Genomic DNA, 17755 nt, shown 5'->3' on the forward strand with positions numbered 1-17755 from the left:
AGCTATTAGAGATACAGCAGCTTGTTAATAGAGAAATAGTACTAAGAATGGTCCCTGCCCAGAGTAAGCACTATATAAATGTTATTAATGATGACAAGTTGGCATCCATAGAGGGCAAATCCAGCTGAGACCTTAATTCTTTTCATTGCTTTTCCCAAATTGAGTACCTTGGCCTTTCCTTGGGTTTGTTATTAGATTGAGGGGCTAATTTGTTCTTTGACCACACCATCTCACTGGCTGCTCAACCAACAGATTTCTCTATAAGGTACTTTTGATTTGTCATATTAGCTCCCTTCATAGGGGTTATTACCTCCCATTTAGAGCTTAATGTGATATATAGTAGTTGCGGTATTTCAAACATTTGGGGGGAAAAGATGGCTGATTTAATCAATGATTGGGGCAATCTGATACCATTTGGGAAAAATAAATTCCAACCTCACATCTTACACCAAAAAAAAAATCCAAATGATCTAAAGATGTCAAAGTTAAATAATATTAATAACAAAATGATGAAAGTATTGGATGAAAAAACCCAGAGAGCACTATGGAAAAGATTTGTAAATTTGACTATATAAAAATTTAAACATTCTGTAAGGGCCAATATAAAATAAAGTCAAAAGACAAAAGACAAATCAGAAAGATATTTGCAGATGATATTTATCCAGTATGTGTATCAACAGGGAAATAAAAAGAACAAACAAATTAAAATGGCCAAAGGATTTGAATACACAGTCTCACCCCATCACCAAATGAGATATAAGTGGTCTATAAATGTATCAAAATATGCTCAACTTCCTTATTTAAAATGTACACAAAATAAACTTTGAAATATTTTTTTCACCTATCAGATTGGCAAAGATTTAAAAAGTTATTAATTCTAGAGTTGCTGGGATCTGAATAAACAGGCATTCTTATCCAGAGTTGCTAGGAATTTAAACTGGTATAACCTTTTGGAAAGCCAATTAGGCAACATTAGAACTGTTAATGTTCATATCTTTTTGATTCCACAATTTTCCATCTAGGAATTTATCCAACAGAAATAGACTCACAAATGCTCAAGACATGAGTTTACAGGAAGCTTATTGCAATATTGTACATAAAAGCAAAAGGCTGGAAACAACCCAAATATCCTTTATACAGGAGATACAAAATATAAAGTATTGCACATCCATACACTAGTATACCACAATGTCATTAACAAGGATGACATCAATTCCAGGTGTGTAACATACAAATAGGCTTAAGAGTCAAGAAAAGGAAGTTATAAAGCTGTGTGGATAGTATGATCCTATTTTAGTAAAATATGTTAACATATGCAAAGGAAAAAATGCAGAAAGAATAGCCACCAAACCATTAACTCTATTGTATTTATTTCTGGTGAGTGAGATATGTGACCTTTCATTTTAATTCAATTTATTCCTTTTTTTCAACAACTATCTATTGATCACTTACAACTTGGCAGGCCATGTGCTTGATTCTGGGGACATGGTGGTTAAATACCCAGAGCCATGGATCTCAAGAAGTTTTCATTCTTTATTTCTACAATATTGGAATTCTTTACAGTAAACATTATTATCTTATTAGGAAAAAAAGTAGACATTTAAAAGTAAATAAATATTTTAGAGATTATTTTACTTGAAAGCCTCCTTTCTAATCTCTGGTCTCCCTGTCTCCTGCTTTCCATTTCCAATCTGTTTCCCCTTGTTTCCTCCAACTATCCAGATCACTTTATGTCCAACTTGTGGCCATACTCTGTCAGTGACACCCCAAACTGTGATACCTTCCTCGGACTTGATAAAGAAAGCTCACAGACCATCCTGTTCTGCAGTCATGTGGGATTCCCTGGGAGCCAGGGGCTCTGTGCGTATCATGCAACGCACATAATGCCCGGCACACAGAAGACACTCTATACCTGTTGGTTGAATGCGGATTGTTTTGGGGGTGGAGGGAGGGACACTGCTCAGATCACTCTGCAAGAAAACCTGCTGGGAGGAGCACAGTTAACTGCAAGGACCTTTGGGCACTCTGTGATATTCTTGCTGAGGCAACACTTCCACTGGTTTCTCCCAGACATGATTTGGGGAATCAGAATTATGTCTGCTGCAGAACACCTTAGCAGGCCACCTTTGGCTGGGGACTCACCATCAGCCTGGCCAAGAAAGTTTCAGAACTGCTCAGCAGTCTGAAGCCCTCAGTACTGAAGCCTCCTCCCTTCCCACTCTCTTTTTCCAGTTTTAAGACCTGCATCCGGGTCTGGAGGCACTCCTTCCCTTTTTGTCCTCCTTCCCCTTTATTCTACACAAGTGTTTCTCCCAGAAAAGAAAAGCATCTGATTCTCAGAGGACCCAAATCAATAGAGGGACCAATGAAAAACTACTGGAAGAGAGCTCATAAATAATAAGACTATTATAGATATACTTGCATAAGAGGTATATGTATGAAGATATGCTGGATCCAGGCTTCAAATACTCTGAACACAAATCACCTGGAGGATGGTGTTGAAATGCAGATTCTGGGTCAGGAGGTTAGGGTGGACCCAGGATGCTGTATTTCTAAGAAGTTCCCCTGGTGGTACTGGTACTGCTGGTCCAAGGACCACAGTTTGAGCAGTAAGGGGCTGGAATCTTTTTTTGCGCTGCTGAGTCTCTCTCCATTTTGCTCTGAATCCTGGGAGGTTGGCTGTGAGGACCACATCAGCAGGCTAAAACCTCTAACAGCTGCGTTTGGCCAATGAGAAGCACTGGCAGACCAGAGGGGAAGAGGAGGGTGAGGGCAGAGGCTTTTACTCCTCTGGGACTGCTCCCTGCTGGGTTGCAGTGGGTTGGCCGTGCCCCTCTACCAAAGGCCATAGTTCCTATCGGCTAGATCTTTCCAGTTTTCTCTCTTGTACAATTCCAGTAACACCTCTCTCCCTTTCCCCCTTCAGGCCCAGGGTAGTAACAGCTCCCTACTGTTACCAGCCTTGAAGGACTGCACCAACCCTCATGGCTCTTAGTAAATCCTGTCCCACTTCTGATTACAGAAGTCCTTTCATAAGTGTTTCTCATTTCCTCAGCGAAGTGTGTCATCTTTCTCCTCCTGGGACCCTGAGTGCTACAAGCACTGTTCAGTGCAGGAAAACTGGAACCAAGCTAATTGTGCATCATTAAAATATAATTAAGTCGTGGTACATCTGCTCAATGGTGTGACATGCAACCATTACAAAGAGTGTCATAAATCTATATTCACCTACATGGAAAGATGCCCAAGCCATTTATTAAATGAAAACAAAAAAAAAGCATGATTTTGAATAGCAGAGGTTGTATGTACCTACTTGATTAAAATTTAAAATATGCATTTGTTAAGGCTTGGATTGCAAGTGATGATGACCATGCCCCAAACAAACCAACCCAAAAGAACGGTGGGGGCAGGGTGGGAGATTCTCTGACTCCCTCTCTTTCTATCACTTGTCTCTCCTTTCCTGTGTGGTGGCTGTTCACCCCCAGATACTGTCTTCAGGTGGTGGCAGAGAGAAAGCACCAGTGTGACTTACAACATCCAGACATCCAGACAGCTGACCACCTAGGCAGAGCACGCCTCATTCCCAGTAGCTCTAGCAAAAAAATCCTGGGCTGAAGTAATCAGGATGGGCTTGGACATATGGGAATCACTGAGCCTTATGGCCAGAGTGTGGAAGAGGGCATCTCTTCCCAGCGTAGGAGAGGCAGGGCAGGTGTAAGCAACAGACCTCCCCTCTAGAGGGAATATTTATAGCAGATATTGGTTATCCTGCTTGGCTGCCCAGTATTTGAAAGTCCTTCCTATTCTGAAGAGTCTCCTACGTTCTGGGCACCTATGCTGGAGCCTCCCTCCTGTTACACATGCTGAAGAAGCCAAGAAATGCTCTTTCCCAGCCTCCCTTTCTGCCAGGCAAAACATACGAGCCAGGCTGGGGCCATTGAGGCTCCCTTCTGAGGCTCTGACTCAGAAACTGGTGACACTGGGCCTGTGCGGACTCCATCCTGGTATACAGTGCAGTCGTGGCATGATTTAGGACATTGTTCTCGGTTGTAGGGCTCCTGAGACTGCTTCTCTGGCCCTCAACGGATCTGTGGGTATGAAACAACCTTGTGGTATATCCCCTTTCTACTTAAATTATCCAAGGGTTAATTTGTGCTGCTTGCAGTCAAGAAGCTTCATTAACGCCTATATGTATGTGTGCATGTTTATATAGACATGAGTTTTTTGGAAAGATAAAATAAATGTGAATATTGGTTATTATGGAAAACAGGACTGGGAGAGTGGGAGAGGAGCATAAGGGCTTTCCCTTCTGCCTTGTCCTTTTGAAATTTCTTTTTCACTGTGTTGGAACTTCTTTTTCATTATGTACATTATTTTTATAATGAAACAACTTGTTAGTAAAAGTATAAGAAAAGACACCTGAATAAATAGAAAAAGACAAGGATGCATTACTCAGGATTTTCACAGAAACAAATGTCTTCACTAGACTTCCTAAAGGAAGTCGTCATCCCCTCTGTTGTGGTGAACAGAGTCAATCGGGACATGAGTGAGAATACCACCTCACACGCGGGACCTCAGCGATTGTGTAACGCGCCTGCTCACTTTCCACGGCTCCCCATTACTGACAGAATAAATCCCACAGTCTTCATTCTAGGACTAAAGCCTTTGCAGTCTGAGCCCTGTGTACTTCTGAAATTTCTCTTCATCTTTACATTTTGTCTAGAAGACTTTTTCTTCCAGCCCTGCTGGCCCAGATTCTCAGGGTATTAGCATTTTCTCTGATCTGCTAACGCCACGACTCTTATTCCTTCCTCACACCCTCATTGTTTTGCTCTGTATTATAGTTTTACATACCTGAGACTTAGTCGTGTACTGAGCACCTACTGTATCTCTGGCCCTTTGCTAGGCTTTGGGCACAGTTCAGTCTATGGAAACCAATTACCCCCTATCAGAATGTTAATGTTACCACGATAAGCAGGTGGCTTAAGCAATTTGCAGGCAGGGATCCTCTTGCAGAACCTTCCTCTTGCCCTCCGCCTGGACTCTCCCCAGCTCGATTTCTCAATTTCTTCAGATCTCTGTGCAGGTGTCCCATTCTCAGTGACACCTTCTCTACCCACTCTACTATTAAGTAATGTCTCATCCTCTTTTCTATTTACTTTGACATATGTTATGTCCTACTTATTGCTCTAATAGCCCTCATCCCCATCTGACAGGTAAGTTACTTACTTGTTTATTGACAGCCTGTCTCTTTCCTGTCAGCTCCAGGAAGGCAGGGACTTCATTTTCTTCTGGCAGTTTCTCCAGCTCTAAAACAGTGTCTGTTACATAGTAGGCTCTCAGTAAATATTTGTTGAGAATACACAGAGAATTGGACTAGATGTCAGAAGACCTGCGTCCTAGTCACAATTCCGGAGGATAGTCGTGTGGCCTTTATTAAGTCAGCCTCTTTAAGCTTCAGTTGCCTCCTCTGTGATCATCTGGGACGTCCCTGGTGGCTGACGGGACCACTGTGAGGATCAAAGAGTGGGTCTCCAACTTTAGCAGAGGGTCAGAATCATTTGGAGGCCTTGTTAAAATACTGTTAGGTGGCTAGGCTCCACACTGTCTCTGATTCAGTAGATCTGGGGTGGTCAGAAAATTTGCATTTGTAGCAATGTCCCAGACGGGGCGGATTCAAGAACCACTGATGAAGGCAGGTAAGGTACTGGAGGCGCTTGTAGGCTTAAGGCGCACAGATCAGGACAGGCTCAAAGGGGCCCGCAGGACAATCTGGAGGGACAGAGTGGACCTGTCCGTTCCTGAATTCAGTCAGCAGCTATTTCGGCAGCGCGCGTTAAGTGCCAAGCACCGGCGGGGGAAGGGGGTCGGCGGCGCACGTCACAGGCCATGTCCCCGCGGCGGGGGACTCAGACCCCGGCCCAGCGGTCAGTCCGGAGCTCGCACAGTGAGTGGGGCTGGAACAGCGGCTCCGACCTCCGCACCGGGCAGGAAGTGTCCGGAGCAGCCGGGAGAGCCGCAAACGGGCGCCGAGAGGGCCAAGGCGGACCCGCGAGCCTCGGCGACGCGACGCTCCTCGGAGCTTCCCGGAAGCCGTCGGCCCTCGGAACGCGGCGGGGGAGGCGCCACCTCGCGCCCGGCTCGCGCCCGACACACAGTAGGCGCGCGGGCCGGCGGGCGGGCTGGCGGAAGGGGGCGCCGGCGCGCGGTATCCGGGGGCGGAGCCGGCGCGGCCCTCAGGGCAGACGGGCGCGGGCCGCGGCCGCGATGGGCGAGGGCGGGCTGCCCCCGGCCTTCCAGCTGCTGCTGCGCGCCTGCGACCAGGGCGACACGGAGACGGCGCGGCGGCTGCTGGAGCCGGGGGCGGTGGAGCCGGCGGAGCGTGGTGCGGAGCCCGAGGCCGGCGCGGAGCCGGCGGGGCCCGAGGCGGCCGGGCCCGGGGCGGCGGCGGCCGGAGCTCCAGTGCCCGTGGACTGCTCGGACGAGGCGGGCAACACGGCGCTGCAGTTCGCCGCGGCCGGGGGCCACGAGCCGCTGGTGCGCTTCCTGCTGCGCCGCGGCGCCTCGGTCAATAGCCGCAACCACTACGGCTGGAGCGCGCTCATGCAGGCGGCCAGGTGAGCGGCCGGGGCCACCGGGGTCCCGCGCTGGGCGTCCAGCCGTTCCCGGGCGGCTTTAGGCGGCGAGACCTGCCCGGCGGCCTCCGCCGACGCCCCGGGGGGTAAAGTGTCACGGACTCGTTCGGGGGAGTCGGAATGGTAAACTGAGCAGTTCGGGATACGACGAGAAGTGGAAGCGCTTTTTTTTTTTTTAAAATAACGTAAAATCAGAATATTGGAAACATTCGCTGTTCAAAAGACTCTGGAGATTGCGCCGAGTAGAATCTTAGAGACTCAGAATCTTAGAGGTGTGTTCATTCATTCCTAATTGCAGCAAGGATTTCCTAAGGTCCTACCTACCTATCCCGCCTTTGCGAAGGGGATACGGCGGAAGGCAGGTGAAGTCCCCGTCGCCAGCAACTCACGCGGCAGTGAGCAGGCTAGACAAGGGAACAGCAGGCTTGATGGGGAATGTTCAGGGGGCTCTTGAGGCGGTGGGGGAAGGTTTCTGCTACGAATGGTGTGTACAAATCAAAACCTGATAAATAGCCAGGACAGAAGTGGGAGGTGGGAACACGGTGATAGGAGGCCCATGCAAAGGTTTGGAAGCGAAATGGTGGTGGGACTGCTGGAACAATGTTATGACTGGAAGCGAGTGGAAGTAGTGGTAGATGAGCCCTTTTGGAGAGAAGGAGGCAGATGCCAGGGTTGAGAAAAGCCAGCTATCCTAGTGGTACTGGGGAATAATGGAGGGTTCTAGGCAGAGAGTGACAGAAACTTTTTTATATTTGGAAAGATCACCTTCACTGCAGTGTGAGGAAGGATTGCAGGGGTGGGCTAGAGTCAGAAGGTCTGCTTAGAGGGGATTACAGCAGTCTAGGAAGAGGTCATGATGGCTTGGACCAGAGCAGAAACAGCAGCAGGAGAGCAGAGATGACTCTGGCATGAATACCCAGAAAACAGGATGAACAGGACTTGAAACTGTGGTTTGAAGAAACTGGTATACAGTTAAGTTGCTCACCTCTGTTAGCCATCTACTTAGGTCCCACACACCCCTCAGTGTCTTGCAGAAATCTTTTAAGGAGGGAATGGAGGTCATTTGTAACTTTGATGGATATTGCCAAAATACAGGTGTATGAGTTTCCTGTGGCTGCAATAACAATACCACAAAGCCAGCGGCAGTCCTATCACTCTGACCCCCTGCTTCTGTTGTCACATCTGATTCTCACTCTTCTGCATCACCACCCCCTCCCATTGAAAGGACTCTTGTGATTCCATTGGGCCCACCTGGATAATCTAGGATACTTTCCCTATCTCAAGGTCAGTTGATTGGTAACCTTAATTCTATGTGTACCCTTGATTTCCTAATGAATGTATAAGTTTTGAGGATTAGGATGTGGACATCTTTGGGAGTCCATTATGCTGCCAACCCCAGCACTTGTACCAGTTCACCCTTCCAGCAGCAGTGTGTACGAGTGCCTGTTTTTCTACAACCTCACTGTCAGAATATATTATCAAACTTGGATTTTTGTGTCTGATGGGCAAAAAAATCATCCCATGCTGTTAATTTGCACTTGTAAAATTGTGAGTGAAGTAAAGCAACTTTCCATATGGATGACCATTGTTTTCCTAAAAGGCATTGAAAATACAAGTTCTTACCCATTATCTTGTCATTGTGACTGAAAATATTTTAGTTCTGAGTTCTTTCCCAAATGTTACATGGTTCTAATGTAATTTGTATCGCTGGAAAAATTTGATTCTGCATTATTTTCAAATGTATCATTTTCAACTGCTATGTGATACTCCGACCGTGGGATGGTACGGTGGTTTGCGGAACCATTTCCCAGCCCTCAGGCATTTATTTCAGTCTGCCTGTGAGCACGCTTTGGGAATGGATGCCTGTTCACCTGAGCAGTGCATTTGATGCCCCTACCAGCCTGTTGGGACCCCTTGTTTTCAGACACCTGGTTTCTTGCCCAGAGCAGTTTGGGGTGACCTTAAAGCCTTTGGGATCCCAAACCCCTGTATTTCTTCTGAGGTTCCCTATCTCTTTCAGTGGCTCCATCCACTCTACCAGGCTTTAAACCTCCAGGTAAATCCTCAGCCCTATTACCAGTCTGTGCCATGGCACAGTCTGCCCATCTGTCTCTGCCACACCTTTTCTCCTTTCCCTCTGCCTTAGCCCACGCCACACCTTTGTAGTGGCCTCCCGCTGCTCTGCCTTCCTCTGGGCGTGCTTTCTCCAATGCACCCAACATAGAGCTTCCAGATCTTTCTGAAAGGAGTGTGTGGTTGTGCGCCTCTTGTGATGGCTTCCCTAGCCAGAGCCCTTAGACTAGCATCTGAGGTTCTCACATTCAGACCCCTCCCCAGATCCCCTCTTCTACTTTCTCCTCTGACTTCCTAAACTCAGGCCCAGATGATTTCATCCAGGCCTTCTCTGTGTCTCTCTGTGGTTTTTGGGTTTTGTTTTTAGTTAACATTTATTGCACATTTATTGTGTGCCAAGAATATTATCTCCACTTTACAAACAAGAATCTGAGATTACAAAATTTCCTCATGAGCATACTGCTAGTCAGCAGCCTAGGAAAATCCCGACCGCAGAGCCTTCAACATAACCACGTACCAGAAGCCCCTTCCCCTTCTACTCACAGCCAAGCCCCTCTCCCTCTCCCCTTAGCTTCTTCTGGAAACCCGCCGTGGTGGCCCTCCTGTTCTCCATCTCAGCGTGGGGAAGGTCTCTGAAGCAGTGCCCATCACCCCACGTTATAGCTGGTCTCCTTCCTTAGTGGCACCCAAGCCTGGGCACAGATCAGAATCACTGGGATGCTTTTCCAGTCCAGATTCCTGAGTTCCCTCTCTGGGGACTGTGATTCAGAGACCTGGTAAGGGCAGGGGGAGGGACAGGAACTGTGTGAGAAGAGGCTCCCCAGCAGTTCCCAAACGTGATGGGTTCGGGAGCGACTGATGTGCACTTCCTCTCTCAGTTCCCACCTGGCCCAGAGAGGCCCTAGTGAGTCCCTGCAGGCCTTGCAGAGCAAAGTGTGTGCCTGCGGCACCTGGTCTGCTTCAGGGTATCATAAAGACCCCTCATCACCAATTTTTGCTATTGACCAAGTTCTGCAGGATGGTCAAAGTCTTCTGATTAATTTTACCTAATTTCTGTTAATCTTGATGTGGCAAGAGACTCAGAAGAATTCATCTAAACTCTGGTAACTAGGAAGTTAACATTTTTAGCGGGCTTTCCTTCTTCTCTATAACTTGGGATTGTGAAAAGAGCTGGAATTTTGGTCCAAGTGTCCTGACTTTGTCACTTTCAAATTGAGAGGCTCTGGACTAACTACAATTCCTCTTTATTCCTCCATTTATCTCAAAGGTGCTGTTTTGGGAGCATTAGCTATATAATCTCATTTACTCCTATAAAACTATGGTAAAATATGACAGTCGTATGAGAGGATTAGAACTGACTCTTGACCTTAACCTGAACTGACAGTGCCTGGATACTTTAAAATATATCGGCCTTCAGTCTGCAATCCTGACCACCTGGACTTGGGTATCACCTTCAGCTGTGTTGGGTTGTGCTCAAGCTTTCTATTGCCTAATCCATATCAAAAGCTCAGTATGGAGGAATTCTGTGTATGAGACTTCCTGAAAGACACATGGTCTGTCTGTGACTTGGATCAGGATGGGCAAATGCATGGCCATGGGCTAAAAGGATCCGGTCCTGTGCTCTTCCTCTCTGAATCTAGATCCACTTCAGAGTGCCTCAAGGCCATGCTCCTGGTAGCCCCACTTTTGGTCAAAGTGAGCATCTGTTTATCATCCCAGCCATCTGTGTTCCAAAGCTCGTCATTGAATCAGGCCAGGCCGTCAGGGGCCCTGAGCCTGGACTGCAGCTCGGTTCCTTGTGTGAGGCGGACGTGATAACCACTACACTACGGAAACCACTACAGTTTGGTTCCTTGTGGATGTTTTAGTATCAGAAATGGTGGCATTCATGTCTTTTCCTTTTCTTAAAATGACAACCTTTATTGAGTACTTTATATCAAGCACTGTACTGCTTTAAATGAACTCATTCAATCCACAGAAACCTTAGGAAGTAGATACTATTGCCGTCCCCATTTTATAGATAAGAAATCGAGGCTCAGAAAAGTTAAGTAACTTGCCCAAGGCTACACAGCTTGTAAGTGGCAGAGTCAGATTTACACCTAGGCAGTTGGTTCCAGAGCCTTTTCTCCCAACCTCTTATCTCAGCCCTGAGTCCTATAATTGACCATTTTCCTATTTGGTGTTGGCACTAAGGAAACTGCTCACCAAATTTGCCAATGCTAAGAGACTGGCTGTGTGGTGCTTACTTTGGCTCTGACTTTACCCTGGGCTTCTTTACTTTCCTTCTCTTGCCCTTCATTTCTCTGCCTGCCAGTGTGACAGAGCTGCACTCTCAGCTCAGTGCTTTGAGTGGTGGGAGTTATGTGCCAGGTCTTCAACACAGGTGTTAATTGCTGAATTAATTGGTAATCATAGCAGCTGTTCAGAAAGCCCCATGGTTCCCTATCTTTAGAAATTACCTATTGGAAACTTAGCATCCACAAAATTATCTCAGCCTGCATTAATCATTCTATATTTTCGGCCTAATTGAATGACATCTTGGGCTACCCATAAGTTTAGAAAGCATTCCAAATGTCAGCATTTCTGCTTAAATTTAGCCCTTTTCTTTTTCTGAAAATTTGTTATTCTGGAAGAGCTGGGGTGTGAGATCTTATGGTTTAGGTTCATGTTTTGACTCTGTCCCTTTCAAATTGAGAGGCCCTGGATTATTGCTTTCCACTCTAATCTTCATATGAAATGAGCATTATTAGTTTATCTCAGGGCTTATTAAGATCAGATGAGATAAAAAATGTGCCAGCACCTTGTGATCTGCTCTCACGGGTTTCACTTGATTTTACCTTATGCTGGATAACTCAGCAGTGTAATCTTTTAAAATTCTCTACTCCAATGGAGGATACAATAGTTCTTCAGTCATTTCCATTGCTTGTCTCTGGACCGTCTTCTACTGGTTATGCCAATCATTCATTCATTCACTTACTCATTTCACAAAATTTACTGAGCTCCACCATGGGTCAGCCACCCTGGCCTGGGAGAGCGTGCTGTCTGACAGGAAGACACAACCGTGGGAGGAAGGCTCAGGGGCCGCATCAGTAGAGGTGAGGGCTGGGAACTGTGGGTGCTCATGTGAGGTGCACCTGAACTAGTGGGAGGGTGGTCTGCCGGGAGGTGAGGTGTGAGCTGCATCCCTGAAACAGGATGAAGGGTGATCTTAGTAGGTGAGGACAGGAGACCACTGTGGTCAGAGAGGCAGGCCGGCCACGGCAGTGGAAGGAACATAACTGGTGGGTATAGGAGAGCAAGGCCTGAGTGCACAGTGTAGAAGTTGGGAGGAAATGAGGCTGACTAAGCCCACAAGCCGCCTTCAGGCAGCAGGAAGCTGGGGAGCAGCCATCCGATTAAGATTCCCTATATCGTCTTAGGTTTGGGGATATCAACATGGAGAACAGGCAGGAAGGAACAAGACTGGAGGCAGGAGACAGGTTGGGGTTGCAGCTTTGTGTATTTGGGTTCATTTCAGTTTGTCTTGCGTTCTCTCTGCCTTGGAGAAGAGGGGGGACAGGCCCCGTCCTCCTGCAGCTGGGCAGCCAGCTCACCAAGCTCCCCCTCCACAGGCCATGCCCCATAGGTGGAGGTGACCCAGTGTTGTTAAGGTTCACGTCCCAGAAGGCATTTGTAAGTTCAGACCAGAGTTCAGCCTTGGTTCTGCCTCTGTGAGTGTGGGGGTTGGGAGGCCTTGAGTTTGCTTAGATCAAGTACAAAACCTGCTTCTGGAAAGGAGGGGAGCACAGCAGGAGATTCTAAGAACTGCCTCGTAGATGCAGGCCTTATGGTCTTGTAAAACCAGGCACAGTTGGCCCCTGTATACTTGTCATTCTTCCCTCCGTGGTCCACGGTGCCTTCCAGCTGCAACACACACAGCTCCCAGCCCAGACAGTGCCCCCCCCAAAATACTGCAAAATGGAACTTTGCTGCCCTCTGGTGGCAAAGAAGGAAGAGCTCTTGCTCAGACAAGGCGTCTGTTTTCTTGTATTAGGAAGTTGGTGGGCATGTGTCTGTCTCCTGGGCAGGTGGGCCGGGTGGTAGCTTAAACTTCACTGAGAGGAGAGTCTTGGTCCAGATGCAGTTCACCACCACCAGCAGTTGACATTCCTGCCAGCAGGTGGCAGCAGGCCTCTGGCAAGAGGTGTCCAAGCCTCTCTCTGCTGACCACAGCCATGCGCATCTCTTGGCATGGGGTCTGCTGTCTCATCCCCAAGGACCTGCTGTGCTGTGTGTGTGCGTTTGGTGGTGGAGAGGGTAGATGCGAGTCAAACATGGGCCCTACCCATAGGGAATCAGAGCACAGACAGAGACTATGAGGCTATAAAGCAAAATAAAATGAAGTCTCTGAGATGTGGGAAGCAGCATGGTATAGGAGAAAGAGTGAGGGCAGCAGGAGTCAGTCAGACAGGTTCATTCTGACTCTGATACTGCCTCTTTCCAGCTACGTAACCTTGGCACATTGTAATGTAAAATAATCATACAGCAAATATTTATGTGGCTTTTCCTTTGGCTAAACACTGTTCTAGGTATTTTATATCTATTATATATTTACATATATTAACTCATTTAATCCTCTTAAAGTAGATACAATTAGATCCCTATTTTAACAGATGAAGAAATGAAGACTTGAAGAAGCTAAAGTTCTTTCTCAAGGCCTCAAACGAGTGGATGGCAGAGCTGGATTCGAACCTACACAGGGCAGTTGCTCATCTTTGTAATGGTGCAGATGTGGGGCCAGCACAGTGCCTAGCACCAGAAGAAGGCCTTTTATTATAAGCAGCTATTACAACTTTAATAATTAATGACACATGAGGATTAGGTAAGCTGTCTGCTTGTCAGTGTTCCATGTGTGGTGTCACTAATTTTCCATTTTCCTGGCAGATTTGGGCACGTGAATGTGGCACATCTCCTTTTGGATCATGGTGCTGATGTTAATGCTCAGAATCGGTTGGGGGCCACCGTACTCACTGTGGCCTCTCGGGGTGGCCACCTGGGTGTGGTGAAGCTGCTCCTGGAAGCTGGTGCCTTCGTGGACCGTCACAACCCCTCAGGCGAGCAGCCAAGGGCAGGGGACAGCAGGGATGAGTTGCTGGACATCACAGCCCTGATGGCTGCCATCCAGCATGGGCATGAGGCCGTGATACGACTGCTCTTGGAGTGGGGCGCTGACCCCAACTGTGCAGCCCGGACCGTGGGCTGGAGTCCACTGATGCTGTCAGCACTCACTGGGAGACTTGGTGTGGCCCAGCAGTTGGTGGAGAAGGGGGCCAACCCTGACCACCTCAGCGTGCTGGAAAAGACTGCCTTCGACGTTGCACTTGACCATAAGCACAGGGACCTTGCAGACTACCTGGACCCACTGACCACCGTCAGGCCCAAGACAGGTCAGGCTGTGCCACCACCAGCTCCCCCAACCCTCCACGGCTTCATAGGGACCTCAGATTGTGTTTCAGTGACAGAAACTGAGGATTGCCCAACAAGAAGGGCATGTAGAAACCAGAGTCCAGTCTGCAGAGCCATGGGACTTAGATGTGCTGGGCATAATGCTCAGTGGGGAGTGTCTGTTACATGCAGATTCCTGGCCCAACCTCTAGAGAGTGATCTGGTAGCACTAGGAAGAGCCTGGAAACCTCCATAGCAAGGGCCTTCCTTCCTGACTAGATGATTCTGATGCAGGAGGTTATGGGATCCTTCTAGAACAGGGGTCAGCCAGCTTTTTCTGTAAAAGACCATATAATAAATATTTTAGGTTTTGTGGGCATACAGTCTATCATAATCACTCAGTTCTGCTAGAGTGGAAGCAGCCATACAGGATACGTAACTGAGTGGGTATGGCTATGTCATCAATAAAACTAATTATAAAACAGATAGGAGGACAGATTTGGCCCAGGACTGTAGTTTGCCAACCCTTGCTGTAGAACAATGTACCCTGTGCCCTTGAGGACCTCGGCCTCTGTTAGGGAGGTAGGCAAGAAATGGAATATATTAAGTAAAATAAATGATGCACTCTGGCAGGTGGTGAGTACCATGTAAGAAGAGAATGGACAGGGCAGGGCAGAGGTTTGAGAGCTGCGGAGTTGGGCGAGGCAGGCTGCAGTGTGGTTGGGTGGCCTCCTTGAGAAGGCGGAATTCTGTCTGACTTGCTGGAGCTGAGGGAACACTGCAGTGTGGGCTTCAGGGAAGTGCCTGCAGAGATACCGTCAGGGCAAAGGCTGTGTTGTTAATCATGACAGACTATTAAATAAATCACTCTTGGCCCCTAGCTCTTTTTGTGAGGTGCTAGGAACTCCATCCCCGACCTTAGCTCTCTCCTTCATGTGAGCTGCAGAATGGAATACTCTTGAGGCTGTGACTGTCTTTGTGACACCCTCCACAGCCCCACTGTGGCTATCCCTTGGGCTGGGGCAGCCGTGTCCCTGGAGCTACTTCAATATAGATGCAAAAACGAGCCCAGAGTGAGGAAGGGACTAACCCAGGGTCACTTGGTATCGGATACAGCTGCCCCAGCCTCCTGGGGTCAGGCTAGACCATCAGCCATTCATTTGTACCAGATGGTTGCTTAGTAACCAACACAGAGACCAGAGGACACTTTTTTGTCAAAGGGTCTTGGCATGAGAAAGCCCCAGCCCACGCAAATTAGCCTCTTAAAGGAATGTGACAATGCCAGCTTTATGACATAGTACATATTTTAGTATTTCCATAGGCAAAATTAGACACTTAGTTCCATGGCTCTGTAAGAATCCTAGGGTAAAGAAGTACACTTTCTGGAGTAGGTGCTAATCACTAATAAAGATAGCAAAGACTATTCTTTGAACAGGGCCTAAGAATTTCCAAAGCATTTTCCCATCTATATTATAGATCCCTGCAACCACCATATGGTTCCCATATTAGTGTGTTATCTCTATGTTAGTGATGAGGAGACAGATCACTCTGGAAACACACACTCAAATCCTGGTACATGGACTCCAGATTCAGTGCTCCTTGCGCCCACCTGCAGTTTCCTCCCAGCTGCCTGAGGGTGCCAGTCTGGATCAGAAATTAGCCAAGAGTCCCACGTTTCCTCTTGCAGCTGCTCCATCCCCTGGAGTTGGCCAAAGACACAGGAGGTCCTGCATTTACCTACCAGCTGGTCATGACAATGCCAGCTTTCTGACAGTAGGAGGGTAGCCACTAGTCCAAGCTTGGAGGTAGGTGCCAGATGAGCAGATGAGAGAGTGGCTCAACTTGGGTGGGTACAGTAAGGCTCAGGTTTGGGGGTAGCTATGGGGTTCTGCACCAGCCGAGGAATTGGGCTACAGGGACCAGCATGAAGACATCATGTGGACAGTTGCCTGCAGAGATCTGTGTCTGCAAGTCTGGGGCAGGGATGACTTTCAGAATCATTCAGATTGCTGCATTTTTGGGAAGGAAAGCAAAAATTAACATTGGCTATGACCTTCCCCTGGCCTTAGCTGCTCAGTGTCTCAGGGGTCCTCTGCTCTGGAATTATCTCATGGTTGTACATTTAGTTTTAGAAGAAAAGAGTCATTATTTCTTTTTAAAATTTTCATAGAAATCCAGATTTTGCCCAGATTCTACTTCTCCATTATATCTAAGAAAGGACATCCCAGTGTTTGGACTTCCTAAAAGGTGATTGCTTTATGAGTGTGGGTCCAGGACATGATCTGCTGCTCATTCATGTTTTGTTGGGCAAATGACTTCCCAAGGTCTGTCTCTGAAGCATTTCAGACACTCTCATAATAACCCTTCCAGAGGGGCTGCTGGATTCATCCATTATGTAGGTCTCTGATTAGATTGCTTTTGAAAAGTAGATTGTTTTTAAAGCTAGGCTGTGTTGTTACACCTTTGTGACTTTTCTGTCATATTAAACCTTTCCATGGTTAACTTTTGAAATCTTTGTTTGCCCAGATGAGGAGAAAAGGCGACCTGATATTTTCCATGCGTTGAAAATGGGTAAGCACTCTTTAAAATCTTTTTGGGTATTTAAGAATACAATGCTGCATTCTCCAAACTAATATTTATAGTCCTTTTCAAGGCCTCCCTGAGTATTTGAGAAAGAAATAGGCATATTGTTGTTTCCTAACTCTGTAGCTTCACCAGGGAGATTCAGACCCTGGAGGCTTGGTAGTTCCTGTGCTTCACACACAGATTCCAAGCTGCACCCCCAGGCCTCCTCTGCCTCTCCAGCCAAACGCTATGGTTGTGTCTTAGCTCTGCCCTACTTCTGCAATGTCTGGCTGCCCGCCTACCTACTCCGTTCTCTTTGCAATGAAGGGCTTTTTAGCCTAAAATTTCCTCTCCTGATATAGACTCTGCCTCCAGAAAGCCCTCCCTGATCCTCACACCCCAGGGAGACCTGAGCTCTCCTTCTGCATGTGCTTTGCCCTCCTTCATCTATTTCCTTCATCTGTTCTTTTAAGATATCAGTAACTCTTCTCTCTTTTAGTAAAGCTGTCTGTGAGCTTGCCTCTGTCCTTCATCGTCTGAGGGATTTGGAAATGTGGGTTCTCTCTGAGTCATCTTTGTAGCCCCTATGACACCCAGCAGCTCAGCACATGTTTGTTACATGAATCTGCTGGAAAAGTAATCTTGTGGTGCTAGGCCCACGGGTCACCAGGACTCCTGCTTCTGTTTGCAGGAAACTTCCAGCTGGTCAAAGAGATTGCTGACGAAGACCCCAACTATGTGAACCTAGTCAATGCGGACGGGGCAACCCCACTGATGCTGGCAGCTGTCATGGGGCAGCTGCCTCTGGTGCAGCTGCTGGTAGAGAGGCACGCCGACATTGACAAGCAGGACAGTGCACATGGCTGGACGGCCCTCATGCAGGCCACCTACCATGGGTCAGTGCCAGCTCCACTCCCTTAGTGGTGAAGCTAAACGGATGCCTTGGAGTGAGACAGGGTTCTTGATGGGGTTTTCTGGTCCTGAGATGCTACACATAAACTCCAGGGCTGTGAAGATGCTGAGGACCACATAAAAGATTAAAGTTCAGGCTCATTCTG

General features: G+C 47.6%; 1 protein-coding gene across 5 annotated transcripts in view; it reads left to right on the plus strand.

The window, feature by feature from the left end:
• The first annotated feature begins 6204 nt into the window (after positions 1-6204).
• The window catches only part of ANKS6 (ankyrin repeat and sterile alpha motif domain containing 6), a 47184-nt gene continuing 35633 nt past the window's right edge, over positions 6205-17755 (plus strand). For 3 of the 5 annotated variants that reach the window (XR_005057480.2, XR_012127163.1, XM_037004050.2), the window contains exons 1-4: positions 6208-6617; positions 13632-14134; positions 16659-16703; positions 17389-17593. Coding sequence is in view for 2 of the 5 variants with exons in the window: in XM_037004050.2 (XP_036859945.1) it covers positions 6268-6617; positions 13632-14134; positions 16659-16703; positions 17389-17593 (1103 nt within the window). In the remaining 3 variants the exon portion in view is untranslated. Of the gene's footprint in view, positions 6618-13631; positions 14135-16658; positions 16704-17388; positions 17594-17755 lie in introns of all 5 variants that reach the window. The other 2 variants (XM_037004062.2, XR_005057481.2) reach the window with 2 other exon arrangements.

Source organism: Manis javanica, chromosome 2 (assembly GCF_040802235.1).
Source record: "Manis javanica isolate MJ-LG chromosome 2, MJ_LKY, whole genome shotgun sequence".
NCBI lineage: Eukaryota > Metazoa > Chordata > Mammalia > Pholidota > Manidae > Manis > Manis javanica.